The 15,597-nt window shown below is 40.8% G+C and overlaps 1 protein-coding gene across 1 annotated transcript in view; it reads right to left on the bottom strand.

The window, feature by feature from the left end:
* Positions 1-201: 201 nt before the first annotated feature.
* Positions 202-15,597, bottom strand: part of PKDCC (protein kinase domain containing, cytoplasmic) — a 78,167-nt gene continuing 62,771 nt past the window's right edge. The window contains exons 6-7 of the mRNA XM_069233972.1: positions 7,111-7,284; positions 202-1,198 (exon numbers count right to left, since the gene is read on the bottom strand). Of these exons, the coding sequence (XP_069090073.1) occupies positions 1,113-1,198; positions 7,111-7,284 (260 nt within the window). The 3' untranslated portion in view covers positions 202-1,112. The remainder of the gene's footprint in view (positions 1,199-7,110; positions 7,285-15,597) is intronic.

Here is a 15,597-nt window from a genome sequence, read left to right as displayed (position 1 = left end):
AACGGATTCCTGCCCATTTGGCAATGAAATGCTGGTGCGCGAGCACGCAGGGCCTGTAATCACACAACTGAGCAGTTGGAAACGAAACAAAGGAACCAAAAAAGCTCTTGTCTCCAACGAAAAGGTCATCGCCTCCTGTTGGCGCATAGACAACGGAGCTGGGAAAGCTGCCGGGACGAGAAGAACCAGTCAGGCGTCAAATGATTTCAGACACATTTATTTATTTTTTTACAAAAATAATTTTAGGAAAAACGAAAGTAACAAAAAACTCGAATGTACAAACGACTGTACAAAACATTATGACAATGGTCACGTTTAGCAATATTATTAGTTCACTGCTTTCACTGAAAGCACGCCCTCTAGACACACCATGCCTATAAATAGCCATGCACTTGCATTTCGTCAGTAATTAAGGCTCCTGTTTCTTTGCCAACACAATTGTTTGCCTGGTACAACTTGTCAGCAGCTGTAGAACTAAGAATCCGAATGCCAAAAAAGAAACTTACAAACTAGCTTTCTTGTTCGCAGGGATTGGTAATTTGAATATAATACTCGCAACGACAAAAACATTTTTCAGAAATTGATTAATAAATTAAATTTGGTTGGGAAATTTTAAATATGATTTAGTTATGCTACATTCATAAGCTATAACCAAAGGCTATTAACGATGCGAATGTACGTTTATAAATACAAATGGATGTTGATGCAGGTCACAGGAAATACACAGTTTGGTAGTCTGTGTTTACATTTCATTTCTGCTGTTCCAAGTTAGGTGATTTGTTCTTGCTCATGAAGAAGCCACATCCCTAAATAAATTTGTTTGCAAGTATGCTTGATCTTTTCACACAACATAAAAGCCAGGAACGCCTACAGCGCATAAAATCAACACAGTGTATCATTTGTTTCTTAAAACAAAATGTCACATTTCACCATTGTGGCGTTATTGCACATTCCTCCTGGTAGTATAAGTCATTGTTAAACGTGTAGTTAGCCTTCCAGAGGGTAGAGAACGATTCATAGTGCAAGTATCTCTCCATCCGCAACTGTACACAGCACTTTGTATCTGTTTTGCCAACAGATGGGCTGGCACAGCCTATGCACCCGGAAAACCATCAGCCAGTCACTTTCACATATGTCATCTTTGCAGGATCCTTCACAAGATGGCTGGACCCCAACTTGAAGAAGACAAGATGCCGACCTGGAAATATTCAAGCAGACACATATTATTATTTTTTTAACTTCTTTTTATTAGGTTTTCTGAAACATACAACAACAGGAGGGGGAACGGAGAAAAGAGAGGAGGGGTGCAGTGTGAATCATCGTACACGATTATTAAAAAGAGCTGCATGCATTACAATACACTCATACCACGTCAGAGGACCATACATCTTGTGCATTAAGAAAGGTGCTGCTCTAATTATATGAGTCTCGGAGTACAGAGAGGGAGGAGGAGCAACTTGGAAGGAGGAGAAGCGCTGGGCTTGCTGGAATGGTGGTAGATTTTGTCTGTATGCGTAAGAGTGGCTTTGGGATGAGGAGTATCACTGAGTGGGATGTAGCACTTTGACATGATATCTTGAGGGAAGTACGATCAGGAGGTGGCTCAGATGGGAGGGAGGAGAGGGAGGAGAAGGGTAGATCAATTTAATGGTGGGACTGGACATGCTCGGAAGTCCAAGCGAAGTTGCCCATTATTAGGCCTCAAGTGGGGTAGAGCCCCAATGAAGAACTTCAAGGGGGAAATGATAATCGCTTACCCTTGTAGGAAGTCGTTTAAAAAGGTCAACCACTGTGGGGAGGTTGGGCGTTTGTGGAGGACACAAGCTTCCTCCTCTGCTGAGCACCCCATTTGCCAAGGGCACCGTACCAGGCCTCTACCAGCGGCTGAGCAGGGGCATGCCAGTGCATGGTAACTGTGTGCATAGCTAGGAGTAGAGCTAATGCCGCAAAGCTTGTGCACACTGTGTGACGTTTTCTGCACCTAAAGATGCCGAGTGAACATGCTTCTCAAGTCCACGGAGACATATTAATAAAGGAAAAAAGCATCTTCACTGCATTATAGTATCATAAAAACAAAAATACCTTTCTTGGATACTTTTTACAGCACTATCATTAAAATGTGGAGAGGGGGAAACCCCTGTGGTTTCTAGCCCTTAATGTGCTGCATAAACCATCCATGTAACAATGTGTTTACTTCATGGCAAGGCTCTTTTTCATACTCATCAGACTTTGTTCCAGCCCCATGTTTATGAGGATCTCACACCACCATTTTAATCGACCTAGTGAAAATGAATGTAGCTTAGTAAAGTACTGTAATGTGTAAACCACGACCTCCACTGATCTGCCTCATTTGCTTGTGGTCTCCCTCAGACCTAATTTAGACTCTGGGGACCACTATGACTGAATGTTTACGTCAATGTGGCTCAGATGACTTTCTGGTGGACAGGAAGATAAAAGAAAGTCCTGCACTACTAGAGATGGCTTACAGCATCATATAAATGGAACAGAATGCTGGAGTCTAGCAAACAGGCCCGAAAATATAATGATATTGTTTTGCCATTCTACTCATCCTCTGTGCTTTTTGTTTGCTGCTGAGCAAGGAGATCTCAGTTCAGGTTGCAGTCCCTTACTGAATGGCACAATTCCTGGGAATAGTTCTTAACTGAGTAGTTTATGTGGCCTCATAAAATGTGCATCTGGGTTATTAGAATTCATTAGATATCTAGTGACCAATCAAAAAATAAGGGCTAGAAAGGCCAGCGACTAAACAAAAGGTGTGCATTGAGGTCCGGGACGCATTATTCTCCAACTCAGAGAAATTTAATTTAGTTTGTTTTTCAAAACTTTACCCACGTTGTAAATTTAAAAATGTGGATGAACTTTTGAAAAATTATAAAAACTCGTTAAAAGTGGATTTTGCATGGGAAATAAATAATGAATCATACTTTTAAATGGACAATGCTGCCTCGTTTTTTCAGGTGCTCTCTGTGATATAATTTAGTGGGAAAACTGCATCCACAAAACATTCATTTTGAAAGAAATTGTACTTTCACGTAAAGCTCACAAATTCTGCAAAAGTCAGAATTGAGCAAAAACTCTGCTTCATCTTTTATTGTTAGTAGTTGTGTCTTTTCCTGACCAAGGCACAAGTTACATGTGAATTTCCAGGGCCAAATCACAAAGCCTTTCTTGGGAGTAGTTGTTCCTAGTTCCAAGTGTGGGTGTGACTCTCTTAAGTATATTCAGAAGTATGCCATGCTCACTCATAGCAAAGGCCTAGTGAATCTCAAATATTTTTACATTGTTAAGTATATATAACTCCAAGAACGTATGTGGTACCTAACACTAGAGTAAGACCCAACTGCTCACAAGAAACGCTTTGCAAATTGATCCCACTATACCTTTTCATTTTGTAGTATGTGAATTTTGCACTGCCTACTTCTCTCTTTGCATTCCTTGCTGCATTCCCTGCCTCGAATTTGATCCTAGCCTTTGTGTTAATAGTTGAGATTAATGGCAAAACTACTATTTGTCACCTGTTGCAATGAAACAGATTCCACAACATTCCAACTAAATACATGAAAGGTAGTACTCAAAGGAGGAGTGTGGCAGTGGAAAAATATCCTCACTAAAGCAGAGTGCAGTCTAGATTACTGGAATTACTTTTTCTACCATTTGGAGCTAAAACTCTAGTATGTAGTTGAAATCAAGAAGTGAAATAATAATCTATGGTGACTTCATTTTATGCACTCCCTCCTGGGGCCCCACTCAAAATGGCATCTGCATATGCAGTTTCGACTCAATATACAAATAAATTAATTTGCTATAGTACAATTCCAGTCTAAATTCACAAACTGATGACTGACAGATTTATACCCAAATGGGATATGTGAATATGGAAAATTCACAATACTGCAAATTGAAAGCTGCGATCAGATTGCTGGTTGTTAATGTGAGGTTCTGTCTGCGAAAGCAGATGAGCGCCCACAAACTGATGGGCTGTCGAGAAGAGGGTTCTCCATGAGGGAAACATTTTTCTGAGGAAGAAACCAGAAAAATGTAAATGTTCAAATGTGTGTTAGTTTCATATGGTAAGATTTCTGCATGAGTACACTGTAAGCATGTGTGTGCCACAGGAAAACTATGCCTCAATTGCTTCCCAAGAGCACCACAGGGAATGCCCTACAAGTAACTCATATATTTGCTCCCAGATTAATCCTGCAAGAGCAATTTTTAAACTTTTCCTCCTTAACTTTTGAGAACAGGGCTTCTCATATCCAGTGAATGCATTGAAGAATGCAACAATGTCCCTTTAGTTACCTTGAAGCTTTACATGTTTGGCCCCAAGCAACAGTAACGATTAATTGTAACGTAAAGTTTGAATAGACTAAAATGGCTCACTGCAGGTGGCATGTAAAATAAAATGAAGCAAAATAGGACATTTGAAAACAGCTTGTTTAGAAAACCTTTTGTGTTCCAGAATTAAATAAGACATTTCCAGTCTTGCAATGAATGAGTGCGAGTTACGGAATGCAGAGGCACTTCCTTTGGCATTTCAATTACTCTATCAATCCATCCGCACGTCAGGGTTAATTTGAGACAATCTTTCAGAATGGTGTCATATGCTGGTGTTTGCTGGTGTCTAGATACTGCTGCCTGATCCTAGCGGTTGAAGTGGTCTCCTACAAGCGTCCGCTAACAGATTGGTGGGATCTATACATACTCACTACAGCAATTACCGTGAAGAATACCAGAAAATCACTGAACACATGCCAACGCTCTTGTAACTGTTAAACACGCTCCCCCACACACAGTATAAAAACTAACTGAAAGGGGTGTTCTTCAGAGTAGGCACTACTTCCAGCTTCAGAACATGCTGTACACACGTCTGATACCTTAGCAATGTATGAATCACTAGAGCATTTAGTAGGCCCTGGAAATGGCAAAATAGTATTATAGAACACCCTGATGTGCGTATGCAGCGAATTAACAGAGTTTTTTTCAAAAATGTTTATGTCCAATAATAAATTATGGGCGCAGAGCTCAGAAGATGTAGAAGAAAAAACAAGTTCAACTACTGACTGATATGTAATGGTATGAATACTGAGTGAGTTTTGGGGGAACATATTGTTCACAAAGTTAACTGTAGCTATGCCTATGTTAACATACACGTTTGGCTTCTTTAAAAAATTACTTTTTCGTCATATTTCTTTTTTAGTACAAGCATTTTAGTAGGGTCATGCAAAATTGCAAACATTTTCCTCTTGTGAATACTACAATTAAAATCCTTATTTCACAGTGTTTTCTGCATGTAGGGCTTTACGTTGAAATATGTTTTTATTCCTTTAGATTCAAAGCTGTGAGGGAGCCAGTTTTACAGCTAACATCTCAGAAAACAGTGCATCCACTTTCAGCATCAACTAGCACTTGCAAGGAAATATTGGCACTCAGAAGGAAAAATTGCCTCTTTTTGGCGAAAACAATGCAAGTGTATATATACATGAACATATGGAATGTCACTGAACTATAGATAGGCTAACAGTCTGGCTGTATGCAAGACCTTTAGTTGTTCTGGATGTAAAAGGACCTCCAGTAAATATTTTGTGGATCCACTGAATACATCTAAATACAGTCACAGTATTGCCTTGTGTGTAAATTTCCAGCTTGATTCACAAATCTGTGCCTCTTGCTGGTCTGAAACAAGGCTATCAAAGATACTATCTGAATTAATGGATTCTTAAAACCCTTCCACCAATGCTAATATTTTTAAAGAATGGTAACAGTCAGACTGTGACCGTTTGGATCTGTGGCGACATAAAGTGAAGTGTCGCTGTGCAGCTAATGGAGAGAATATTGGTATGCTAAACATGCTCTCCACTATTACATGAATATGTAATGTAACTTGATTACCTTGTGATACTGACAGAGCCCATCAAAATTCAACAAACATTATGTAGGGAATACTGATCATAGGCTGAGCCAATGAGAATGCTTAGAATTTAGGCATTAACTACTGATGATTGCCTGCTCTGTGTATACAGTGAGGATATGAAGCAGGGACTGAATAGTCAGGGATAATCGGCAGGTGTTTTTGTCTAGGGTGTTAGAGACTGGGGGAATGTGGCTATGCGCCTTTTCCCCTCATTAAAATCAAACTGACCTTAGGCTCAGGCTCATACTTAAATGACAGGCAATTGACATAAGTTTATTGCCTGAGCAGTGGGAAGCAACTGATGTTAATATCTGTGCACTTGGAAATATTGCTTAGTTTTGTACTTCTGTTAAAATGCAAAGATATATACTAACCGAAAGATAGATCACAAAGTAACAGTTTTTCCCCATAGCTTGTCCATTTACAAATATGACAGATGATCTGAATTTATGTATGCAGGAAACAGTATGTTTCAACAGTGCCTGCCTAATGAACGAGCCATCACATCAAGGGAGCTAAAAAGAGCACAAGACCTAAAAATTAACGTTAATTAATATTTAAAAAAAGGAGGCACCAGCAGCCAGTCCTCTTCTGATGCCGGGGAAAGCAACCTATGCAGGGACCTTATACAGGCCTCTGCAGCGCTTTCTGCAGGGAGAGCATGGGGGGAGGGTCCAAAATCTTTCAGTGAAAGCCAACCCTTCGGGGGCGGGGGGGGGGGGGGACTCTATGCCCTAAGGCCAAAGAATATCTGTGAGATATGGGAGACTCCGGCGCCCGTCTTTACACTCTGAAGAGGTGCCCCATCATTTTACCTTACGTCACTGCCTATATGAATAACAAGATGAAGTGCACTCTTAGAACCTTTCAACAATCCCACTTTTCTTTTCCCAGCCTTGCTTCTGCTTCAGCAATTGAGTGCATATAATTTTCTTTCCCTGCACTATTTTGAAATGTTCTATCATTCTTTGATCTCAAAGACTTCATCAGAAAAAGAAAAAAAACTCTCTCTTTTACTCCAGTACACATCTGAGCTGCTTCAAGCAGCTGCTTGCCAGTTCCCACTGCTCATAAGGTTGAAAGAAGGCATTCAGTAATGTGCTGCAACCAGTTTCGCTGCTTTAAGGGACTACGCTATTCAAGCATTCTTTGTGCGCCTTTGCTGCTAGGGTAATTACCTGTCCACGTCGTCTGATTGGTCCACACAAAAGCAGTGCACTGGGAGTGATTCTCACACACATCGATGGCTTCCGCGACATCAAACACCGAGAGAAGACAACCTTTGTGGTGGTAAGAAGGCCAACATTTGTAATCCTCATCAGAAATAGAAGCTTCCGGAAGCCGTCTGTACTCTGAAATGGAGGACAGTGACATCTTAGCATTAAAATGGATCACAGTCAGCTAAATGCAGAGGAAAAAACATGGAATCCTACAAGTCAAAATGTATTGGTACATAGTGGTGGAATACAGCAGATAGTATTTTAGACAATCTATATTATTGTTCCGCTTTGAGGTTTTTGAAATATCCGCAACAGGAAAGAACTTTGTGATCAACAGTAACTGCGTTTCTCTTACAATCCCACATGCCCCGCCCTCAAAGTAGCAACTAAATTGTAGAGTTCCTAGACTGCTGAGGCGATGGAGAAGTGGCGTTCTATTCTTTTGTTAGAAATATGATATGAATAGGAATAATGCTAATAACATTAATATTAATGTTCATCTGATTTTGTTGTGACATTTTTCCAGTTCCATTTTGCTTTGTTCACCTTACATTTCCTTGAACAAAGTAATCCAACACAGCCTGTAACCTACATTGTAGTGCTGAAATGTGGCATTAAACCAGCAGTATCTAATGAACCGAGGACTTCCTAACGCGCGAGCAGCACCGTCAGCGCGAGACGTGATGAGATCAAGTGTTCCAGGCCCGCCCCCTCCTCTGAAAAGCACGCCATGCTGTCCCAGCTCCAACCAAGCATGAATGAAAAAACAACTTTCTAATGAGGCAAAGCCCGTTTCCCTCAGGTCAGATGAATACACAGGGAGAGTTGCGTGCGAGGGCCCCTGGGAGCTGAACACATGCAGTCGTCAGTCTGTTTCTCCCTTAGAAACTCTTCAGAGTACTCCGGTCTGCTGGGTAAAACTAACTGCATTTTCTCTCTCTCTCCGTCTTGCCTTCTCACGCTCTTTCTCTCCCGGATTGTTTTGCTTTTTCACTCTTTCTATTCGTGTTTTTCTCTTTTCTTTTCTCGCACTGTCTTTTACTCACTCGCTTTCTTTTGCACCCAATTTGTCTCCAACCCTCTATTTCTTCTTCAAGATTAGTGCCCACCAGCCATTCACTGTCTCTCTTAACCTGTCGCTTAATCTGTGTCCAACAAGGCCTCATTCTATCTCTTGACACATTGTCTCTTTCTCTTTCTTTAGCAGGCTGCCACGTCCGCTCTCATGTTCTCTTTGCATCTTTCTCTCTTTACTTCTCTCCGTCTCTTCACCTGCGGTCTCGAAACTCCAAGCCACTTCTCATTATACATCTGCCTCTTTTCACCAGCCTTGTTCCTTCACTACATTTCTTCCTGTCATTTTAAACCATCTCACTCTCTGGCTCCATATGTTGTCTTTTTCTGTCTTTAGCCCTCTCTTGCTTGGTTTCTTTCTCTATGTGTCTCTCAAACTCATGGTCTCTATTAGTCTCTTGTACTTTCATTCTGTTTTTCTGGGTCCCTTTCTCACACGTGTTCCATCTCTCTCTCTCTCTCTCTTTCTTTTTTCTGTTCCTGTGTTTTTCTTTCTTTCTCAGCATCGCACAGCTTCTATCTCTCTTGGCCTTTCTTCTTTTCTTCTCTGTCGCTATTTATTTGTCACCAGCCTTCCGTTTAACGTTCTTGCACTCTTTCTGGCCTCTCTCAATAGTATCGCTTGTGCATATGCCATAGTCTCTAACTCTCCCATGCTCTCTCTCTGTCACTCTCTTTTCTGCCTCTATTTATGACACTCTTTCTATCCCACCAGCCTTTTGCATGCAAACTCGGAATTAGGGAGGGCTGAATATGCCTTTGAACAGAACAGATTAGAAATTGTGACCGTCAGAACAGTTTTCAGTGGCGAGTGTTAAGTCACAAAGCCATCTTGACAGAAATGAAGAAAGGAGGAAGAATGTGCTATCCTAGAGGGAAGAAGTGATAACTGAGTCGGAATAGATATAGTATACCTCTTTTAATATACATTTCACTATAGCAAGTTGTTACAATATAACAGAAAGGCACCAGACATCTCAGGAGTGAATTCGTGAAATAGCCTCGTGAAAGCTGCTAATACATTTGAGAATCCCCAGTAGGAAAGATATGTCTCTTCTTCATGAAAGGTGTTCTCTTCTGCTCTAATTGGTCACTGGTAGAAATGATACAGACTTGGTTGCCTGCAGTTGTAACAGCACATAAACGCATCCTCCATTTCAAATGTGATGAAGATCTATTTGTTTAAATGCAAGGAATTATAGTTTAAAAATGTTGGGTGTTGCCACAACTGTCGAAAGATTTCATGAAATGCTTGATATGCCAGGACCGTTGTCTGACACATTTCTCCCAAACATGTGTTTGCTGATTAATTGAAAGTAACAATATGCTCCCACGAGGATGTGCCAGATTTAACCAGGCTGTGTAGTAGGAAGAATAGAGCAAGGTTGACTGGACCCCACACTGTCATTTCACCACATCTCTACTAAGTGCCCGTAAGAGCCAGGGAATTTCTCCCACTTTCTGTCATTCATACTGGCTGTATGTCACTATATCAAGGTCAAAATATCGACCTTCAAAAATATCACATACGTAATATTTACTACCACTAAGGGTATAGAGGTAGGTGAAGATTTAGTATTCCCAACAGGAGTTCATGTATTGCTTGAGATGCATAACTGAGTGAATATATCACCGACTCCTAGACCTCTCTAGAAATATGGAACTAGACAGTCACTTTATTTTTATGGACTCAAGTGCTTCCTGTGGCATGCTGTCCAGTACAAAACCATCACCCAAACAAGTGTTTCATCCATTCAATATCAACATCTTCTCAGAACTCTGTTTCAAGACCAGAATAGCAGAGAACATTTTAATTCTGATAAGATCCACTGTATCTTTTTAAACAGTGGTGTTTCCAAAACATGAAGGCTCGTCCTGTACCTCTGAGGGTGAAGTCTTGTGATATCAGTCCACCATAATAAAGTCTAAGAAAATTCTTGACCGAGGGTCTCATCATGTAGAGACCCTCTAAAAACTGATGGTGTGACTGAGACCTTCTCATTGTACTTCTGTGTGGGGCTGAGCAGGAATGGGAGACACAAATTAAACTCCATTTCTAGCTCTGTGTGGGAGAATCTACTCACTCACAGCCATGTGCCTCTCTGTTGATGTTGGAGTCTTTCCAACACAGTATCAAAGCCTTTAGTGAGAAGCAAACTAGTGGGCCGATTAGTGTGTTGCTGTGTATCTGCTGCACGGCATTTGCGATAAAAAAAATAAAAAATGAAATGAAATATAAAAGGTGAACCGTTTGCTACCCCGTGAATCTTGAAGGTCCCAGGAAAGACAGCAAGCAAAGATTCCCTGGCTATGAACGAGCGCTGACAGCAATGCCGTGAAATGGCGGTTTTGAAGCCAGCGCCCTTTCTTCATTGTAACCTTTGGAGTGACGACAGGAAGCGGTAATGTGATTACATGTGCACAGCATCGCCGAGTCTGGAACACTGAACCGTGACGCAACGGCAGGTGATAACTGGGAAAAGAGCCTGGGCAGCTTTCCAAGTGGGGGCTGCCACTGGTAGTAAAACATGCAATCCAGGCTGCTGGGACTGAAATAACTGGTCATTAGGACTGATTAAAATCAGAGTTAGGCGCGCTCTAACACTGGAACACCACTGCTCTCTTGGACTGCTTTTCAGATACAGGGTTATTCAGAGGACACGCTCCATCCATCATAGCCGGTCTGCATTTGTACATTGAATGAACTTGGCTGACTTGCGTTTGATTTTTTGGGGGGGATTGTCGGCAGTTTACAAGATCGTTTGTTTCCCCATCTGTTTAGTTATGTAGATGGATGTTTTGGGAAAATCAAAAAGTAGCTGGTAGTTTCAGTTGAGTATACTAAACAATTTATGTTTGGTTTATCCAACCCATAAGCCACAGTGGACCCATATTACAGTTCACAAATGCATATAACAACAAGTATTTGCAATGCAATGGGTCTCACGTTTGTTTGAGTTAGAGCTATTAGCGTTGTAAACTCCTAACCGGACTTTTCTTGCCACATAAACTGCAAATGAAAAGTAAAACAGTTTAACATAGGCAAGCCGATGGTCGCCATTAGCGTGAAGGAGACAGAGAAAAGGAAACACAAGTTTGCTTGCAGTGAAACGTATGGGCATAAGTGCAATTATCCATGTAATGACAAAAGTGCAATTATCTATGTAACAGGGTTGATGTCATGCATAGCGCTCGACTACTGCTCAGTGAGATTGCGCTGCCTACGAAATAAGTGGAAAAAGTAGTCCAGAAACCATACGGAAAACATGGAGCCTCATATGTTTTCAGTAGTTGGCCGGTGCGCTCGAGGAGGGCTAAACACCGGAAAAAGCATCACATATGCATGCCTTTCACTAATCAAGTCAAGCGAATTTTAAAGGGCAAGCCCACGAACCAACCAAACTGATGGGCGTGGTTACAAGCCCATAGAGAGATAACAGGGACAGAGCGCTTTGCGCACTCAACCCTAAAAATGAAAGTAGCATTTAGGATAAAAATCAACTCTCATTTTCTCGAAAGTAATATGCAGAAAGTTAGCTAGTTTCAGAAAACACCACTATATTTTGAAGAGGGCAACACGGGGTAAAAGTGCATTTATTTACCAAAGCAAAGTATCAATGGTATTTATATAGCAATGTTAATTGTGTGATGTTAACTGCGAACTCGCTGATGGCAAATGGCCATCTTTCTTCTTCATGTTAACTAATTTTCTTACGTACCTTGAATCATATCATCTCCTTACCATCACATATTATATATTTGGTGGTCAGGAGAAGGTGTTTAGCCAAGTTAAAATCACAATCCAACAAATCTATATTGGTGCAGAAAACATGAAACGCATGAGCAGGTGGGAGGATTACCACACAGCATGACGATTTAGCACTAACATATCTATTGAGTAACAATAATGAAAAACTGGAAACAGTTTAAATACTTAGAAGTAAAAGAAGGTAAGCATAGGACAGGGGTGGGTGATATTCTTTGGATGTTTATTTTGATTGTTTGGAGTCTCGAGGATGATGGAATGTCAGACGGTATAGTCTGAATTATTTATTTGAACCCTGGAAGTATGGGTTGCCTGTGTATTTCTGCTTCCATTGTATATTATTTTTCCCTGCTCGGACTGGAGCACATGTTTGAATGGTGACAGAAACGATAGCTGCCATAGTGATCCAGTGTATTACACTGACAACATTTTCAGAAATAGATTTTAAGTAGAACTGGCACAGCTCTTACACGTCTTACCAGGCCAGAGGCAAATGTATTACACATCTTCACAGCATCTGACTTTCCATGTAGCCTGCAGAATGGTGGGCCACTTAAATGTGAAATGAAGCACATTTGCCTGTATCACAAAAAGGTAGTAAAATCTACACGTCTAGAATCACTAAAATTGGTGCAGATGTGCTAAGTTTTACAATTTACAAAAATAGCAGCAATATTCCTTGTAAGGTACACCTGTCACAGATTTCCTGGTGTTTTATTAGCAGTGCCACGTGGCATCTTTGGACGTTGCTATTTCCAATGTGTGGAATTGTACATACAGTACAAGTTAACACTGGGGAAAGGAAGCCCACTGTGCAGTAGATCATTTTTTTTCTTTTTTTGCCTTGGTGAAAGCATTTTCCCTGTGGAGAAATCCCTACCCCTACATCTGAACAAAATGTGGGTCTTTCACTTCCTACCAGGACGGGTAGATTCTCCAGATCTTTGCTTGAAGAAACCTCTAACCATTGCCTACAAATGGTTGTAGCGGAGTTTGTGAATGTCCTCAAACTGAAAGTTTGTAGGTATTCACAAACTCCTAAAGACAACCTTGTGATGATCCGTCCACTACCCATCCCTGTTGTGAGTTTTACTAGTGCTTAATGTTATTCAGTAGTGACATACTGACAGGCCGGTAAATTGCATTTACTCTAGCTAGGTGCCGTTTTGTGGAGCAATTTTTTACCATAAATGTATGATTACAGATTAAAATAACTTTTGTAATTGGACCCCAAATATTTTTCTGCCTTTTAAAGTGAAAAGCAAGTATTTATTGCTTTTGAACATGCTAGTTCAGAAGGGAGGAATGACCTTTTAAAGTTGTGTTTTCCTGCTGTGCGCTTTCAAATGCCACATTATACATTTTTAAGCAGTCTAACATTGCTGGCATTGCAAAGCACTCTGTCCCATGACAGTGTTTGAAGTATTCAGCTATTTAAAGGTCAGTTGTGTGCACTGTACAAGAGGTTACACCGAAAAGCGTGTTCATAAGGGCAGATGGCTTAATATAGCCATAAAAATAATGAAAGTCGTGCAGACACAGTATCTAGGAGAAACAGATTGGGAGAGAAAGAGAGAGAGGGAGAAAGTGAAAACGCAAGGAAGAGAAAAAAGAGTGAGACAGCAAAAATGGAAAAGAGTGTATGAGTAAGTGAAAGCAATGGGGTGAAAGTGAAAGATCAAAGTATAGAAAATAGGAGTGTGAAACCAAGACACAAGAGCATAAGTATGCAAGGGGTTAAGAGCAGGCGCGGAAGAGGAGCAGAAGCAGTAACTGAGAAGTGATAAAGGGATCCAGAGACAGACCAAGAGAAAGGGCAGTAAGTAGGAGTAAGAGGTGAAGAGTAAGAAAAAAGGGCTAAGAGCAAGAGACAGAGCAATAGTGTGTGAGAGTGTGTGGGGGAGACAGCGAGTGTGTGTGGGTGAAGAAGTGAGGTGGAAGGACAGTAAAAACAATCAAAGGTCACAAACATAATGGAAACAAATGGAATCAGACTGAGAGTGCATATGCTTCTGAGACAATCTTCATCCACATTTCTGTGGTTAAGGAGTTTTGTCTTTGAACAAATGCTTCAAACATGGATGTGGATTTAGCTGTAAGTTCTGTACATCCCCTATGATGTTGCACTCATGTCTGAGCAGTTTGGTATTACTAGGGGTCAGTAGTCCTTCCACTCCGATGCTTGCTATAAAGTTGGGATAACTAGTGATGCAGTAAATTCTTCATATTTTGTATTTTCCTCTGGAAGATGAGGGGAAATTTCTGGAGGGGCCCAGTAATTAACTAATTACTAACAACTGCAATCCAAACTCCTGTTTGTGCAGAGATCGAAATGTGCCCTGCACCTCGCAGTCAGGCCTTAGTGGAGTTTCTGGAACAAAATGTTCTCCCCTGATATGAATGCATAAAATATTCGAAACATATCTCTGCCACAAAATAATAACAAGCATTTGCAATGCAACGGGTCTCGCGTTTGCTCATGTTAAGAGCTGATAGCGTTGTAAACTCCTAACCAGACTTTTCACCTATCGGCAAAAGTGCATTTATGTACGTAACCCGAAAAAGTGCAATTAACTATGCAAAGCGCTCGACTTCTGCCAAGCGAAATCGCGCTAGTAAATTAGAGAAAAAGTAGTCCACAAGCCAGACAGAAAACAGCGAGCCTCGCATGTTTTCTGTACTTGGTCGATGCGCTCGAGGAGGGCTAGCCACCGGAAAAGGCATGACGCATGCATGCCTTTGACTAATGAAAGCAAGCAGATTTTATTAGGCAAGCCTACGAACCAATGAAAAACACTGACGCGACGTCGACAGGGCTCCGAGCCCTTTTCTAAACCCTAAAGCGTCTCGCTGCGATACGCATGCACGAGCGCATGCAACGCTGGCTCAACCCTAAAAATGATGTGTTACTGCAAAACACAGATATGACTAAAGCTAGAAATAAAAATGATTAAGGAAATATATGTTTAGTGAGCTGTCCCAGTTTTAATAAAACATGATAACATTTAATTATATCTGTGTATTATATGACGGGCAAATGTTGAAAACTTGTCCTGGCATATGAAGCATGGCATGAAATCTTTCAATAATTATGGCAACAACCAAATTGTAGAAGGAAAGGTTTTTAAAGCAGAATTCTTTGCATTTAAAAAAAAAAAACATAGATCTTGATCACATTTGAAATGGAGGATGTGTGTTTATGTGCTGTTGCAGATGCAGCCAATCAAGTGGGATATCATTTCAACCAGCGACCAACTAGGGAAGAAGAGGACGCCTTTCAAGAAGAGGGGACACCTCTTTCCTACTAGGGATTCTTAAATTTATTAGCAATTTTCATGAGGCTATTCCACAAAGACACTGCTCTTCTTGTGTAATATATAGGAAAACCGGTGCTACATAATGATGTTCACAAAATGGTGGCATACAAATATTTCAGGATCTAGCTCTCAGCTCCCAGAAGCTGCAATGTAACAGTGTGCACCTCCACACATCAATTAGTGGAGAGTGTTTATTGTCTCCTTAATTAGGTCATCTGTCTCAGACATAATGTAAATTTGGTGTACACCTCATGATCTGCCTTAGTTAAAAGTGTATAAAAACACTTT

The sequence above is a fragment of the Pleurodeles waltl genome, chromosome 5 (assembly GCF_031143425.1).
Source record: "Pleurodeles waltl isolate 20211129_DDA chromosome 5, aPleWal1.hap1.20221129, whole genome shotgun sequence".
Lineage (NCBI taxonomy): Eukaryota > Metazoa > Chordata > Amphibia > Caudata > Salamandridae > Pleurodeles > Pleurodeles waltl.
The sequence above is the reverse complement of the archived record's forward strand: the minus strand, read 5'-3'. Positions and strand labels throughout refer to the sequence as shown.